The sequence below is a fragment of the Ctenopharyngodon idella genome, chromosome 7 (assembly GCF_019924925.1).
Source record: "Ctenopharyngodon idella isolate HZGC_01 chromosome 7, HZGC01, whole genome shotgun sequence".
NCBI lineage: Eukaryota > Metazoa > Chordata > Actinopteri > Cypriniformes > Xenocyprididae > Ctenopharyngodon > Ctenopharyngodon idella.
In genome coordinates this window covers 25,539,212-25,556,641 of record NC_067226.1, presented here as the reverse complement: position 1 = coordinate 25,556,641, position 17,430 = coordinate 25,539,212, and the positions used below count along the sequence as shown (strand labels likewise).

Below are 17,430 nucleotides of genomic sequence, written 5' to 3'. Positions count from 1 at the left end.
TAGAATGAGTTCTGAAGGATCACGTGACACTGAAGACTAGAGTAATGATGCTGAAAATTCAGCTTTACCTCACAGGAATAAATTACATTTTAAAATATATTAAAATTTAAACCGGTTATCTTAAATTGTAATAATATGCCACAATATTACTGTACTATAAGAGACTTTCATAAACGTTAAAAAATCTTACCGACCCCCAAACTTTATATATATATATATATATATATATATATATATATATATAGGCTATATATAGGCTATATATATATATATATATATATATATATATAAAGAAGGCTGTACTATGTGTAGTCGACAGGTCCTTAAGAAACATTCTTTAAAAAGAATGGCTACTGGGTATTAAAACTGGGCCTAACTGTATTCATGAAAACTGAATGTGATCCTATAAACAATAATCTCCTCATATTTTTCATATCTTGTAGCTGACACCAGTTTGGAATTAAACTAATGCTAGAGATCACATTCTCAAACACAAGAATGAACCGTAAATATATTTGTATTGTATGTGTATATATAAACCACACATTCAATACGTCATTGGTTCTTAGAAAAACAGTGCTTTTATTTCTGATATACTGTGAAAAAATAATTACGTAACATTTTTAAAAAATATTGGAAAAAATCAAAGGGAAATAAAAAAAAAATCAATAACTTTTGTTGTACATCTGTCAAACATTTTTCAGCTACCAAGAACAGTACAGTAAGGTCAACGTTTATTTTCTAAGACACAATTATACAGGATACACTCCTACCAGCAGAAGAAAAGTATTGGAGCAGAAACGTGAGAGAAGTAAATGAACGGATTACATAAAGATTTTCATATACTCGCACTCAATCGCACACACAAAAACACGCATACCTTCATCTGCACACACTCCTCTGGCCTTAAGCCGGTTTATAAAGTGAGGGAATATAAAAGTCATGTTTTCCTAAGGCCACTCTTTATTTTGTTCACTCCTTCATATATTCCTTCTTTCTCATCTTCATGGAGCTTCAAGTTCTTAGATGGGGCGGGGAATGCAAATACTGTCCAGTGGGTCACATGTCCCACAAAATTTTCCCCAGGCCATCAGTATAAAGGATGAGTGATTGGCACCGGATCCTCCTGAACACTCTTGGTATCGTACTGGCTCCAACCAAGCTACTCATCGTCCGCTTTGTACCGTATCAGAAAGTACCATCGCTATGGTGTTTGTCAACCTTCTTCACGCAATTAAAAACATGACAATACTGCATTTAAAGAGTGCATCACATTGGATGATGTAAAATAATACTTGAAGTCGGAATTACACATGGGAAGTATTTACAGGGCTCGTTTGAAATGTGGACGAAGACGAAAACTAGTCGCAGAGAATATCTCACTGTTCCGAGGGATTGTCTTCATCCTCATGTTTCATCCTCATCCATCACTGCTCTGACAACGGCATCCTTCAAAACCCGTTGAAGACAGTTCATAGCCAAAGACCATCTCTGGTCCCCGTAAGGTAGTTTTTCGCAATTGGCGGAAAATTCTTCAAGTTAGTCGTCTGTGTTTGGCACAAATATCAGGTGTGTGTCTGTGTGAATAAGTGAGTGAAAGACTCTCCGATCTCAAGCTTCACATCAAAGTCTGGGGCGCGAGACATTAAAAATCCACTCCAGACCTCTGACCTTAAATTACTTCCAATTTGATCTGCGTAATTTTTAAGACGAATGTGATAGCAGCCTGATCTCAGATCAGTAAGGGTGAGATTGAATACCTAAGGCTGGATCAGTTTAAGACCTTCTCTGCTGTTCCCAACCCTCAAAAAAAGGAAAAAAAACTCTGGGTCACTAGCGACCGAATAAATTCGCAAACAACGATAACAAACAAATCTGCATATTTTCTTGTTCGTTGAGGTGAATATCACCCAAATAAAGACTGATACTCTAACGTTGAACCTTTGGTCCAGAATCACTTACAGAAATATGACAAAAAAAGAAGATTTTCGGTAATATTCAAAATATAGAGGAAAAAAACGCTCTAGCCTAGTGTGCAAATGAGAGATTACATATCGATTATGAGGGTAATCTAAGCTAGAATACTGGAATGCAGTGCAAACAATGACCCCACTACAAAAGCACCATGGAAAAGAGTGGGGCATTCCTGTATATGAATATGTATATAGATTTATATATATTCCATGGTTCTGAACTATTTGTACGATAGTGAAATAAATGGCTGTCGCCATGTCTGAAAACGGTTCAATGGCTTCCTCAACTGGTCTCCGTCATAATGTTGAAATTTAAAGGGTAATGTGTTTTATTGCAAATGCTCAAAAGTGCTTTTTAAATGGAGATGGACCTTAATGCGAGTTGGTCGCTGCACTGGAAGGCTCCTAACCTGTTTTATCGAGGTAGCTCAGCAAGCTGGATAGCCAGGTTGATGCTGATTTACAAAGAGTAATAGTCATCTAGACTCAAAAAATGTTGCTTTGGTGATCAAGAGTATTGGATGAGTATTGTGTGCTCTTCATCTCATTTCGTTTGAGAATAAATGGAAAAATAATATTTAAAGATATTTGGATATTTTGTGACACTGGCATTTGTGTACAGTGGGGTCTAGAAGTCTTCTCTAATATCCATAGATGTATAATTTTTTCATAATTTTGAGTGAAAAGTTCTACACATCTCTCGCCCATTATGTGTTTGATTATTAAATATACTGGTGAATCTGATTCATGCTTTCAGCTACCAATAATAGTGTAGTATTACTTTAATGCACTGGTAACCTTTTTGACTAAAACATTGTCCACAACAATATGCGAAGGCCCTATGGTTTTTTTTTCATGAATTACTGGATAAGGATTTTAAAAATATATATTTTAGAGCTTGGCATAACTAGAAAAATTGTATATTCATTATAAAAATGGCCATGGAGTTATAAGATTTTATTAATTCACATGATTTTTTTCAGGTCTAGAAATCACACTTTTAAAAATGACCATGTATGTCCATGTTTTTCAAGGCAGTAGAATCTTCAAAGAAAAATGGATGTTGAGGGGGTAACTTAAAATAAGAAATATCTTGATTCTTAGAAGTTTTATTTTATTTTAATGCTTGATTAGTCTCATTTTAAATCAATTTAAGTCATTGGGGCCTCCTGTTTTAATGGCTTTAAATATGGTAAACACATTATTACCATATTTAAATCAATTATACAGATTTATTTACAAAGCGCCTCCAGACTCTTTATGGGCCTACAGATGATCCCAGAGCATCTTGGCCTTTAATGGAAGAAATAAAATAGTTTGCACATGATCAAAATTGGCTTACATTTGATTAGTGACCTAGAAATAGTGTAGAACCTTAAATATTTCAGCTTCTTTATCTTTTCCTGGTTTAAATTTGTGTAATTTAAATTTTTTATATCCTGAAAAATCTCAGACTTTTGGACCTTATTGTACATTGTGCAGTTTGCCATTAAATGTCATTTTAAACTATACTAAGCTTAAGGAGAGAAGTTGAAGAAGCCATTGAAGAGAATTCATTCATGTGTCTCATATGACCATCTCTGTTAGAGACCACTGTTAAAAGACTATAAGCCTATAAGAGGCACCCTTCATTTCTCAGGAATCACCTTTGTGATCATGCTTATGAAAAGCATTCAGAATTTATTGATCTTTTATTAGATCTTTTCTAAACATCAGTCTTTCTTGATTGTGACTTTCGCTTTCAGCTCCTGCAGCTGAGAAATAAACACTAAGACGCTCCTGCCCTGCATCTCGTTCTCTTTTCTCGGCCTCTGTTTACTTTGAGCTTCTCTTTGTTCGTTCACCTTCCGTGTTTATCTGTGGTTCATGTGTATCTGTGTGAGTGTGTGTACTTATACGGCCGATAACATCAGCGTAACTTGTGTTACGAACTTGTGATGCTTCTCTCTTACACATGTGTCTGCATCCTCTGTGTGTGTCGGTGGGAATAATCGGAATGCTGGGAGGTGTATGAGAACCGTGTGGAACTGCCATATTTCCCAAGTCCAGTCTCTGGAGTTCCGGTACCGCCTCCTGCGCCGACACTCGGCCCGACCCCGTACATCTCATAAGCCGGCCCTCCTTCTAACGGGGCGAGGCTAGGCGGAGCAAAACCCATCCGAAATGCCGGATAGTGCGATGGGTAGCCATAATTTTCGTATCCGAGCTGAGCGGTAGAGTCCAAGAGGCTGCATTCAGCAGGGAAGTCGCTAGTCTGTGGGCCAGAACTGGGCGGAGGCTGCTGGGACTGCCCAGCGCGGGTGAACGTGTTGAATTGGGCATAGCTGTTGTGCGAGAGTCTAGAGGGAGGACGAGGGTCGTAGCAGCCCGCTCGTGACCCCGGAGCCAAGCTGCTTGGTGTTCCCGGACCTGCCGTAGCTCCAGGAGCTCCTGAGCTACTGCTAACAACGGCTGCAGCGCCCCCTGGCTGGCCGGAGGTGCGATAGTCTGAGTAGTGCATGGATCGGGAGGCTGGACGTCCCTCATCATGGGTGGAAGCTCGCACGTTGTAGTAGCCATTTGTTGGGTCCTGCACAAAACATAATAGACATCTTGAGTGAAGTTTTTTTTAGACAAAAACTAAAACTGCTAAATGTTTCTTGAGCACCAAATCAGTATGTAAGAATGATTTCTGAAGGATCATGTGACACTGAAGACTGGACTAATGGCTAATTTCACAATATTACTACGGTGAGCATAAGAGATTTTAAAAAATATTTACATCTTACAGGCCCCACTGTAGAAACTATGGTATAAAAAAATCTATTAGAACCACAGTCTTGATTCTGGAAATATTTTTCCCATTCATTTTCTCCATAGAGATTAATAAAGAGAAACATTTTAAGCCATGAACTCAACCGAACCAAACAAAACAACTGAATGAATAACATTACAAGCGATTCAAAACAAAAAAGTACTTGAAAATCAGAGGAAAAAAAAAAAAAAAAAAAAAATTGACAAATCAGCACGTTTTATTAAAAAAAAAAAAAATGTTAAAAGTCACACTTATAGCTTCTACACTAGCATTTTCCAAACAAAAATCTTGGACCTAATGGTTTTTCTTTTTAGTAAGGGTAATACTAGTGGTCGACCGATATCTCCAAGACCGATTTATTGGCCGATATTTGGCATTTTTTAAATATCGGCACTGGCCGATAAGTTTTTCTGTTTGGCTGATGTGTCAGAAGCAGGACTTTTATTTTGACGGCGCTGGTGCCTGAACACACAGCGCTCCTGTTTTCCGTCTTCATTAGTTTACAGTCTCTGCTTAACAGTCCAAACAGTCTGTTATTAGATAAAAAGAAAGTAAACGGTATAAGAAAAAGTATTATAGCATTTACTATAATCAAAAAATCAATGTCGGTTGACCACTAGATAATACGATGTTGCTAATTTCTCTATGGAGAAATGAATGGGATTTTTGCTTGTGGAACCTGAGGTCTACTGAAGCTGCATACAGGTCATATATCACTTGTGTTAGTGTGTGAAGTATCGGTGTGTCTATTCACCTTGAGCTCGTAGTCCTGGCGCGTGTCCAGCGTGTCACTGCGTAACTCCTGTTTGAGGTCAATGTCATCTTTAAAAGGCTGGGAGGAGGGAGAGAGGGTCACAGAAGGTAAAAACTAAACCATAAACGACAAGAGAGCAACCAAGAGGGGGGGAGAGAGATGCAACGTAAGAGGGGAGGAAAACCAACAGGAGATAAGAAGAGGAAAAGAGAGGAAGGATATAAAGGAAGAGAGGGAGGTTGAGAGAGAAAAAGGATTAATTTCAGCTTTGGAAATGTTATTTAAGAGGAAATACATTGGAGCAAGTAAAGGTGATTATCAATTAATTTTGAAATGTAAAATGTTACAGCAATGTCTTTCTGTCATGACAACTCTGAGTGTTTGGCATGGTAATGGATATGACAATGTTGATATGTTGGTTCTTGGTGGAATAAATCTGCTACGCTGCTGCTGCAGAGCAAGTACGGGACTTGCCAATGCATACAGAGACATGCTGTTGTGAGCAATTAAGATGCTTTTAAGATACATTTATTAACTACAGCAGATCTATACAGGTGGAGCTGGGGAAGGTGGAGGGTTTCTGAAAGTGCGCTGCAAACTGCTACAGCAAATGCTGACAAAGTATTTGAAAGTCGAGCAGCAAAGCTCATTGGCTACTGATACAGCAGGAACCAATCAGCTGTGGCCTATAGAGAATGATGTGATTGCAAGCAGATTAAGTTAAAAATCAGCCTGCGCCATCTAGAGTTTCATGACAGAACTTTGTATTTGTTATGTGTTAGGCAGTGAAATAATGCTTAATAATTTTAGGGACAATTTATTCATGCAGATAAAATCTTGTGGTCAAAAGTAATAAGTGAGTGTATATTTCAGCGTTATCAATTAATTAGTGTCAGTGTTGTTGTATCATCTTCACAAGATTCACAAGACAAGGCACAATCACCACTGGCAAAAGACACGACATTGAATCAAGAGAAAATTGTACTCAATATTACCATAGTAATATTAATAATTAATAAAATTAATATTATGCAAATTATCCTTCCTACATTTTACAAAAAAGTCCATATCTTGTCAAAATTATAAATTATGATATTATTGACAAAATGTAGCAGTTGTGAGCTACTGTACTGTTCATGAGTTTTAACTCAGCTCAGCTCATCTCAACGCTTTAATTCTATAGTCCTCTTTAGACATTCTACTGATTATAAATGTCTAACTCTCATTAGAGTATTAGTTGACTGTTAGGTTAGGGTTAGTGTTAGTAGAATAAGTTGACATGTACTTGCAAAGTTACTTATAGTCAGTAGAATGTCTGTTGGTAGAGCATCAATTAGCAGATATTAAGCAGACAGTGTACTAATACTCTAATGACTGCTAGTTGACAATTAGTTGCAAACTTGCTTATAGTTAGTAGTATGTCTAAAGTGGATTATCGAAATAAAGTGTTACCCAGTACAGAATATTTAAAAAAAAAAAAAATTTTTTTTGTTTCAGGATAAGTAATATCTTATTTTAAATAATTAAACTATTATACAGTACTTCACAATCTCAAAGTCCCTCTACATCCTTCGGTTATTGCTGTTGTGTTGTCAAAAGTACTCACAGAGTACATGGCCTTAACCATGCGTGTTGCTGTGGAGACGCTACCAGAGTCTTCCTCCAGGCTGTGGGTCTCTTTGTTTATGGTCTCTACCTTGATATCTGGCTTGCCGAGCGTGACCCCTCGACGACCTGAAAAGTAAACATCCCAGTAAACCTCGGATTCATTGCCTCTACAAACATGCTTTTTTGACATCTTTGTGGCTATTATTGATGTTCTTAAATATGGCTGATTGCCCTTGGGTTTTGTGAGTATTTAGAGGCACTTTTGCTTCTACATTCTCAAAGACAAACTTGCATGTTGCTGTTTTCAAGATTTCAGATTATTGTTGATTTAGATTTCTGAAGGATCATGTGACACTGAAGACTGGAGTAATGATACTGAAAATTCAGCTTTGCCAACACAGGAATAAATTACATTTTAAAATATATTAACATAGAAAACAGTTATTTTAAATATTACTGTTTTTACTGTATTTTTAATCAAATAAATTCAGACTTGATGAGCATAATTGGTGAGCACTTCTTTCAAAAACATTTTAAACATCTTACTGACCCCAAACTATAATTATTATTTTTTTTTAAATATCTAATAATTGTGAAAAAAGTGTAAGAAAACTGTTTTGGTGGCTTTGATAACTTACTTCCTTTGCGTTGCCGGTACAAAAACAGCACTAACACTAGTAAACACAGGAGAAGCAGAATCGAACAGCCGACGGTGCCACCCGCAATGATCCCGACTGGAACTATTTCTGCAAGAAAAAGACAAAGATAAAAATTAAGCACCATAATTTTTAGCTTTTTATTGATGATCTTTTTGCCTTTAATCATCAGGACATAAAAGGACAGGTAGAAAAACGGAAGGAAAGAAGGTAAAGTATCGTGATATGACGCAGACCAGACTCATGCATCACAGGTCCTGTGTGTCATGAATGTGCGTTCACTGCTGCACCGTCTCTTTTTTGTACCTGTATAACTGTACTTACAAACTGTATATTGAATAGAGAGAACTCTTAACCTGAGTTGACGTGACCTGAAGTAAATTTGGGAGATTCCATTCAAGCTATTTATTATTGAAGGCTGTGCTCTTTTACTTCAGTAGAGTAGTCTACTGTACTCTGGAGATGACGCAGCAGCACAATGAATTTTTAAAGACACGAACTGTACAAATCTTTGTCTTTAAGTTTCATGACAAATTTGTAGACTAAACTGTATGTACACTGTATATTACTTTTGACCTTACTTTTAGCTTTAGCTTATCGCATAGCTTTGAATAGGATAATCTTGTGCTATAGAGATATAAAATTACAAAGAGATAATAAAATTATGTTGAAAACTTGTCATCAACAATATAAAATGCATTAAACATTATGTCAGGGTTTCCCAAACTGGGTTTTGTTAAGGAACTGCACAGGGTTCGTAAGATGATGAAAAGGTAATAATTAGATAAACCATAAAAATGTAACCCTTTAAAATAAAATAAAAAACAAAATAAAACACATTATGCTGTGTGGCCTCTGACTTGTGTAATTCCACAAAACTGGAAGACTTTCTGAACATTAATAAGCAATAGGCTTATATATATATATATATATATATATATATATATATATATATATATACACACACACACACACACACATAATGCAGGCACGTGTCCTCACCGGTCTCTTCCAGTATGATGATCATAGTCCCCGGTCCGAATGAATTCCACGCAGTGCAGTTGTAAGTAGACTGGAAGTCTGACTCCATAACGTTGTTGATGGTGAGGGTGGACAGCACCGCACCACCCTGTGAGGTCAGTTTGCTCTGTTCTACCGTGTACCGTTCTGATAGGGTCCCTTTCTCTTTTTCCCATACATTCTCCTTCCATGCCCACACCTGGGAAAAACACACAGAGTTCACTCACATACACTTACCATCTAAATCTCCAAAATATGTGTCAGTGTAATGCTGAATTTAACCAATGTAAAGTATTAAAAACTGCTTGTGACTAAACCTTTTAACTCCAATGGATCAAAAACCTCTATCGTGAATGACGTGCCACATTTTGGACCATCTCTGCTTGTTATATAATGACTAATGTTTTATGTATTTGAGGAGCGGAGAAGTGTGTCATAGTCTAGAATTTGTCGTAGAGTCAAAGCCAATACTGTTGTAAATATAGCCTGTGCGTGGCACTACAATAACATGAGCTTTTGGCCAAATGGCAAAAAAACTAAGCGCCCATATAGCTACAGTAAACTTTATAGCCTGTAAGTTCATGAAAACGTAATGCAATATATATAGCCACAATATCAACTTACACAGTGTTTAATTATTGTAAAAATACAGTGTTTTTTCCATTTCCTGACAAGAAGCGATTTAGGGGATTATGTGAATAGTTACAATATAAGAATAGTTACCGTCCGACAACAACGATATATATATAAATAATATTTATTTGGATCCACAAAATGAAAATACAAAACTACATAAAAATATAAAATGAGCAATGTATTAAATGAATACATTAAAAATAAATAAATAAATAAAACTACAGCAGCCAAAATACCAAAAACTTTTTTTTTTTTCATATTTCAGTAGACCTACTGTGAACATTAAAAATGATACATATAAAATTATGAAAATCATTTAAATACCATCAAGTAATGCCTGAGAAATAAATAGTATAAAAAGATATAAAATAATATCAGCACCATCTGCAGTGGTCCTGCAAGAAGCAAGTGGACCAAAAATAATACATAATCTGTACCTTTCAAACAGGAGTGAAAAAAGTAATCCTTTATAAATATTTAGGATTTAAAAAGCATATTCAAGTGCATAAAATGTACCTGAACTGTATCTGCTTCGCATTGACCGCATGAACACATATTTCACACCGGCAATGGGATAAATGGCCTTTCTGTGCTGAAACATGGGGCTGGATAATGGTGAGAAAGCACCAGTTCTCCTTTCAAAACCACTAAATCTGTTGTATTATTCATGCTGGGCTGTGAGAATATTTAAAAATGCATACCCCCACATGTTCATGGTAAGCTTCCATTTACCTCACAAACCAAGACATTTGAAAAAGCTACAGCATTAAAAGGAGCGACTGCTCTGTTCCCATATTTCATATTTTATAAATCTCATCCTGGAGATGCATCGGGGCCAGAGCTGCGAGTCATTTTAAATTAAAATCACTTGTAGTTTCAGAGAAAGGATGTGTTTGAAAGCCTACAGGAGAGAGTGTTACTTTGGGATCAAGTCTAGTTTGAGTTAGTCTTAAACTAAAAACTGTAAAAACTAGTGAGCTCATTTGGAGTCGTAGGTGTCTAAAATGAAATTCTGAAACCAGCTTTCCCATGTAGTGAATAACAGCAAAACAGTGAAATATAAGTTATTAGAATTGTTTAGGAATGTTTTTGTACATTTCTCTGGAAAACAGCATAAATGTAAATGTATGTAAATGTAATGTGACTTACAATCTTGTCAGGGGGAGGGGTGCTGGCAATGTAACACTTGACTTCCCCTCTCTCCCCTCGAACTGCATACTGGACCGGTTCACTTGAGATGATGGGGGGACCTGCTCAAAAATAGAGTCCAAAACAAAATGCATAAACAACAGAAACCATACTATCAGAAAAACTACTTAAAACATATATACTTTTACATAGCTGATATAAGTGGCTCATAATTGTTTTTTTATTAATTAATTATTGATTTTTTTTAGTTATTTTAGTACATCAAGTTAAACTAAATGGAAATGAGAAAAGCGACTAGCTGATACAAAATAAGTTAGTATTTAAGTTAAAGTTTATTTTATTTCAAGTAACATTTTTTTTATGGATTTACATTTAGTTAACTACAATAACCCTTGCTTTAGGACCCAGAACCAAATTTGTTCATATAAAAATAAGAAAAATAATACACTGAATGTATTAATATCACACTTTTCGAGAATGACATGTAACGCAATCTCTCTATGCTGGCATGAACTTGACATCAACAACAAATGTTTTAAACATTTTTAGTGTTTTAACTGATCTATACAGGTGGAGCTGGGGAAGGTGGAGGGTTTCTGAAAGCTACAGCAAATCTGGCCAAGTATTTGAAGGTTGAGCAGCAAGCTAATTGGCTGCAGATATAGCAGGAACCAATCAGCTGTGCCCTATAGAGAATGACTGATTGCAAGCAGATTGAGTTAAAGACCTATCAGCCTGTGCCATCTAGAGTTTCATGACAGAACTTTGTATTCATTTTGCTATCCTAACTACATACACCATTTTTTGGATTGTGACCCAACTGTTGTGCAGTGTAGTGACTGTAATTAAAGCTTGACTCATCATCGAATGCAGAATGATCTGAACATTAATAAAAAATCTTGAAAGCTGCCTGGTTTTATTATATCTGTAGGTATTATTTCTGTAAGTTTTATTATTTCTGTAGGTCCAACAAGATAACAGAGCTGTACTGACCGTTGACGGTGAGTGTGACCTCCGTCTCGCCCACTCCAATCCTAGGCACGATGGCCTTACACACATATTGACCAGCATCTTCCTGGCTTACTGACTTCAGATAGAGCTGGTTATTATTACTCAAAACCTGTGTATTAGAGAGAGAGAGATAGAGGGAAGGAGAGAGATGGAGGGGGGAAAAGGACAAAAAAGCTGTTAAGTCACTATAAGGTACACATTATCTAAAAGGAAACAAATGGAACAAAGGACTGCAGCCTCAACATCAAAACACAGTTGCAAGATAAATATGGAAGAGAAGCAGAGCCAGGAAAAGAGGGACACATATGGAGAACACTCACTGAAGAGAGATTAAGTCAGAGGAAAATATCACAGTCAGACAAAAAAAGGTACACTGTAGAGAAAAAAGGATAACCTATATCTCAAAAAGAGAGAACAAAGAAGAAACTGCACATGTAACAGAAAAGGGGTTTGACTAAACAGATCTACAGGCAGATGCTCACCATGCTGGAACCCTTTTTTGTCCAGGTTAGTGTGAGAGGAGGATTTCCTGCCCACTTGCAATTTAAAGTGACGTCTGAGTCTACGTCGACTGTTACTGGTTTAGGCTCTACAACCAGGATAGGGCCAACTGCATGAAAAAGGGATTAACAGCAGGTCATTTTTTTGCATTTTAATATGATTATTTATATGACATTTGAGATTCAACTAGAAATGTTCACTAGACAGACAGACAGACAGACAGACAGATAGATAGATAGATAGATAGATAGATAGATCTGCTTTCACATGTTAAAGTTCACTTTAAGATTTTCTGGGTTAGGTTGCACGCTCTATCCGCTGAATTTCCAAGCTGATACTCACAGTGGACATCGACGAGTATACTGACGTTTGTGCTGCCCACAGCATTGAACACCTGGCAGGACACAGGCTCGGTGAAGAAAGAATGATCAGCCTTGGTGACAAAAACACTCTCTCTCGCCCCCTGTATGACCACACCTCCTTTTGCCCACCTAGGAAAGCCAAAAGGGTCGATCAGCAGATACAGTATATGAAGAAACACCCATAAAGCACGTAAAGAAAAAAACTCAAGGGTACGACTGCCATAACAGAAAATAATTGAAGATATATGGGGCTTAATATTACTTAAAGGACGTCTTTATCTCCCTGATAAAACAAGTCATTAATTTTTCATCTCACAGAATGTAAAAGGAGACACTTTAAGCATCACATTTAGTAAGAGACATACTTATAACCCATAATAGGTGGGTTGGCAGTAGCTTGGCAGGTGAAGGTCACTCTTTCTCCTTCCAATACAGAGCGAGGCTCAATGGATAACGTCACCACTGGTGGGTCTGCAGAGAGCATTCAGAATACATAATAAAGCCATATCATTCATTAGACCAAAGGCACGTTGAAGGACTGCCGGTAAGGAGCTACTAATATAGTGTCAGAATGTAGATGAATGTCATAGTTCCTCCTCATGGTTCTTGCTATCATCTTAAAAGGGTTTTAACCTCTTAGAAGGTTTTAATGTGCTATATTTTTTTAAAGCTGTTTTGGACAGCTTGTACTGTCTTGTGGGTTGAGATGACGGCCAATGAATACAGGAGCGACTGGCCAGATGTGGGAGGTCCTTCTCTCTCACATTTCTTTTCCTACACTGTAAAATATGTTTGGTCAGGTAGCCTAAAAAAGTGTTTCAAGAAGTGTTTAATCTAAATGAATTGGTTTTATTCAAGCCAAAAATATTATTTAATATGACTGAATCCACCTGACTAAATGAGGTTAGATCAGCAAAATCATTTTTAAGGGTTAGATCAAGTAGAAATAGATATTTATGAGAAACAAGTGCACCAGGAATGGATTGAGACTAAAAAAGGAGCACTTGATTTATATTGACCCATCACAGCCCACAATGGACAATTCCCTACTATACTGTACATTCATTAAAGTTCAAAAGTTTGGGGTTGGTAAGATGTTTTTAAAAGAAGTCTCTTATGCTCACCAAGGCTGCATTTATTTAATCAAAAATACAGTAAAAACAGTAATGTTGTGAAATATTATAATTTAAAATAACTGTTTTAATATATTTTATAATGTAATTTATTCCTGTGATGGTAAAGCTGAATTTTCAGCATCATGACTCCAGTCTTCAGTGTCACATGATCCTGCAGAAATCATTCTAATATGCTGATTTGCTGCTCAAGAAACATTTATTATTATTATCAATGTTGAAAACTGTTGTGCTGATTAATATATTTGTGGAAACCATGATACAATTTTTTTTCAGGATTCTTAATAGGAAGAATAGAAAGTTCAAAATAACAGCATTATTTTACTGTCACTTTTAATCAATTTATTGCATCCTTGCTGAATAAAATCTTATTGACCCCAACGTTTCGAACGGCAGTGTATGCATGATATGAACTATTGCCTGATGTATTATTTAGTTCATTTATATTGATTTTCAATGTATTCTTATCCACCTTATTTTTAACGTAAGAGCGGGTGCGGCCATTTGTAAATTGAATGTGTCTGACTTCTGCTTCCAGTTAGTTTTAGCTGTGCAAAACAACTTGTTATGCTGCTAATATATATATATATATATATATATATATATATATATATAGCTTACTTAAGTGTTGCAAAATAAGGTGGATATGTCAGAAATAGCTATTTTTACATCGCACAACAGAAAATAATTTAATAAAATAACTTTTCTTCATATATGTTACTAAAGCTGGAAAGGGTTCTAGACTCACGGTGTACGTTGAGGGTGATAGTGGCCCGTTTGCCCATCGGCACGGCCAGGTTAGTAGCCACACAGGTGAAGTTCTTCCCGGTGTCTGTATCTACTGGTAGAACGGGCAGGTAGCTGCGCGTGGTCACGCGTTTCCTGTCTAGAAGCACCTCCTGCACAACAAAATGATACTGTTGATATCAGGTGTGCCGCACAAGTCCTGAAAAGTAGGGATGGGCAGATCGATATGAAGTATCGATATATCGATACTGACGCTGAGTACTGAAAGTATCGATACTCAAATTAAAATATCGATACTAAGGTGTGTTTTTTTTTTTTTTTTTTTTTTTTACCAGTTATTTTGTTTATTTAACAATAAATTTAATGCATACAATATACACTGAATTGGACAAATAACCTATGTTAGCGAATAATTTGTAGCAGAAGTATTTTCCTGCTCATCTGAACACGCAAATACTGCAAGTCAGAACCAATCAATCACAGAGTGTTTGCTCACTGCCGACACTACATTCAAACAGGGTTGCGTTTAGTATCGTAAGAAAGTATCGAAACGCAGCCCAGAACAATGCTTAACAGCAGACAGAAAAATATAATATTATTATTATTAGTTATTTCACAATAAACAAAATGAAATAGTAGCCTACATACTTTGTGCAATTACATTTATTTACATTGAAGGTTAAAAGTTCATATTGATGTTCTGTCAGAATACAAATGTTGCACTGAATGGGTGCAACAGCCTGTCACTGGCAGCTTATGAAAATGAACCATTACTAAAGTGACCATAGTTCAGCTAGGCATATTTGTAGATTTGGTTTACCAAGTAAACATTTTAACTATGTGTAAACAAAAATATAATCTAATAAACTGCAATTAAGGCATATTGAATGTTAAAATGCCTTTCAAATATAATGTTAAGTGGGTATCATAACCCATTTTACTCTTAGTAATTCAATAATTGAATAAATGTTAAAAGCTATAAATTCATATTAGAGGTATCGTATCGGTATCGATATCGGCGATATTGGCCTTGAAAGTATCGGTATCGTATCAAAAACAAAATAAGTGGTATCGCCCATCCCTACTGAAAAGTGAAGCCAAAGCATTTCGATCGCCCCCTGGTGGCTGGCTGCAGTATAGGTCTTAAACCCCACCCTCTGCATGTAATCAAATGGGACGTGAGCAAACTAAAAAAATCCAATAACGCTTCAAATAATTTTTTCCTAAAGATGGTTTCAGTCATTTTATGTAGTTCTTATGATTCCAACGTATGTTCAAGTGTTTCAAGTGTTCATTTTTCCAATAAGTTTGGTTTTAGTTAGTTATTTGATGCTATAAAAATGGGGTGTACCATCATAATTTGACAGCTGTGCTTACGATTGAGTCTGCGGGAATAGGATTGTGGGCGGGACCTTGATACTGCGGCTCCACTCCGGCTCCGAACGATGTAATCAGCTTAATCTGGCTTAATTTTTCTACAGTGGAAGGAAGTGGAGACGCGCTGTCCATCTTTTTTTTTTTTTTTTTACAGTCTATTGTTGATACCTTTGTTCTTGAGCAACATAAGCTATTATATTGGGTTTTCTCAGAGTCAAATGTTTGGCATGTGTGTGTCTCACCGTGGTGCTGACAGCCCCTTCTATCGGCAGGCCGTCTTTCTGCCACTCTATGACGGAGGCCGGTTTGGCTCCACGGGACACGCAGCTCATGTTGTAGGGAACCCCTGCTGTGAGGAGGATCTCTGGGGCCCCCTCAATCACCGGGTCATCGGGAGGAACTACAGACACAAACACATATGGAGTTCAATTATTAATGGAAGCAACTCATAAATCTATTAATTTCATAACACATTAACCCCTTCACTCCTCATATTCTGGATAACAGGCAGAACTATCATAGCTAACATTTAAAACAATAAGCTTTAGAATGCATTGACCATTCAGATTCTTCTCAAGACTCACTGAGGACGGTGAGTTTGGCCCGTCGGGAGCGCAGCGCAGCCTCTGTTGCCTGGCACTCATAGAGAGAGTCATCTGAGAGTTCAGCAGCCGAGATCTCCAGATTATACTGCCCAACATCCACCAGCCTTAGCACACGATACCGGGGCCAGGCTGCAAAAAATCAAAATTTGTCACATTTTGGAGGTAGATAGTCTTCATTTGAACACAAAAACACACTGACTGTAACTAGTAAAGTAACGCATTACTTTTCAATTTACAACAAAATATCTGAGTTACTTTTTCAAATAACTAACGCAAGTTACTTTTTCCCATTTATTGACTAACAGGTCTCCTGTCCCCATGTTGAGAGAAATAAACTGCACAGGTGTTGTGTGCGCTGTGTAAACATGATGATTATTGTAGTTCTAGACTAAATGTGAACATGCATTTACTCATCTCACTTGCACAAAAACATTCAGTATTTCTCAAATTCCTCAATAAAAACAGTGAAATGCAATCTCAGAATTTTATGCAAACCTGTAATAATTGTATTTAATCTCACTTCATTAACCAATGTCTTTGCTGCTGACCTTCAATGACCTAAATCAACCATACTAATAAGTAAAAATTACTTTAGATTTAGAAATAAGAGACTTTCTTTTCCTGTATCCTATTCTTCTTTAATCCAGAATGGCAGCACAGCTGAAAGGTTTGTTTGAGCTGCGCCCTCTACTGTACAGGTATAAATATTCATTTTCTTCAGCCTGAGGCTTATTCATTTCACTTTTGGTGTGAAAGGGCCTTAACATTTGCCAAAAATACTTTTTTTGTTGTTATTAAAAAAGAATCAAGCAAGCCCAGCCCAGGTGAGAAAAAGTAACACAAAAGTAATGTAATGCATTACTTTTCATAAAAAGTAACTAACGCAATTAGTTACTTTTTTTAGGGAGTAACACAATATTGTAATGCATTACTTTTAAAAGTAACTTTCCCCAAAACTGGGTCTGATTGTTTTTTAGTGTGTTGTCATGCAGTCACTGGGTGTTCTGGGTGTTTTCATAAGGGATAGTTCACCCAAAAATGCCTTAGCAACCGCATTGCAACACACCAAAACTATGCAGAACACCTTAGTAAACTCATAGCAAC

The 17,430-nt window shown here is 36.7% G+C and overlaps 1 protein-coding gene across 2 annotated transcripts in view; it reads right to left on the bottom strand.

The window, feature by feature from the left end:
- Positions 1-558: 558 nt before the first annotated feature.
- kirrel1a (kirre like nephrin family adhesion molecule 1a) overlaps positions 559-17,430 on the bottom strand; it is a 42,086-nt gene continuing 25,214 nt past the window's right edge. Inside the window, exons 3-15 of one of the 2 annotated variants that reach the window (XM_051901380.1) lie at positions 16,306-16,455; positions 15,964-16,121; positions 14,346-14,496; positions 12,830-12,935; positions 12,445-12,593; positions 12,084-12,211; positions 11,584-11,710; positions 10,591-10,691; positions 8,788-9,004; positions 7,768-7,875; positions 7,128-7,255; positions 5,522-5,635; positions 559-4,542 (exon numbers count right to left, since the gene is read on the bottom strand). In XM_051901380.1, the coding sequence (XP_051757340.1) occupies positions 3,922-4,542; positions 5,522-5,635; positions 7,128-7,255; positions 7,768-7,875; positions 8,788-9,004; positions 10,591-10,691; positions 11,584-11,710; positions 12,084-12,211; positions 12,445-12,593; positions 12,830-12,935; positions 14,346-14,496; positions 15,964-16,121; positions 16,306-16,455 (2,258 nt within the window). In that variant the 3' untranslated portion in view covers positions 559-3,921. The remainder of the gene's footprint in view (positions 4,543-5,521; positions 5,636-7,127; positions 7,256-7,767; positions 7,876-8,787; positions 9,005-10,590; positions 10,692-11,583; positions 11,711-12,083; positions 12,212-12,444; positions 12,594-12,829; positions 12,936-14,345; positions 14,497-15,963; positions 16,122-16,305; positions 16,456-17,430) is intronic. The other variant, XM_051901381.1, reaches the window with a different exon arrangement.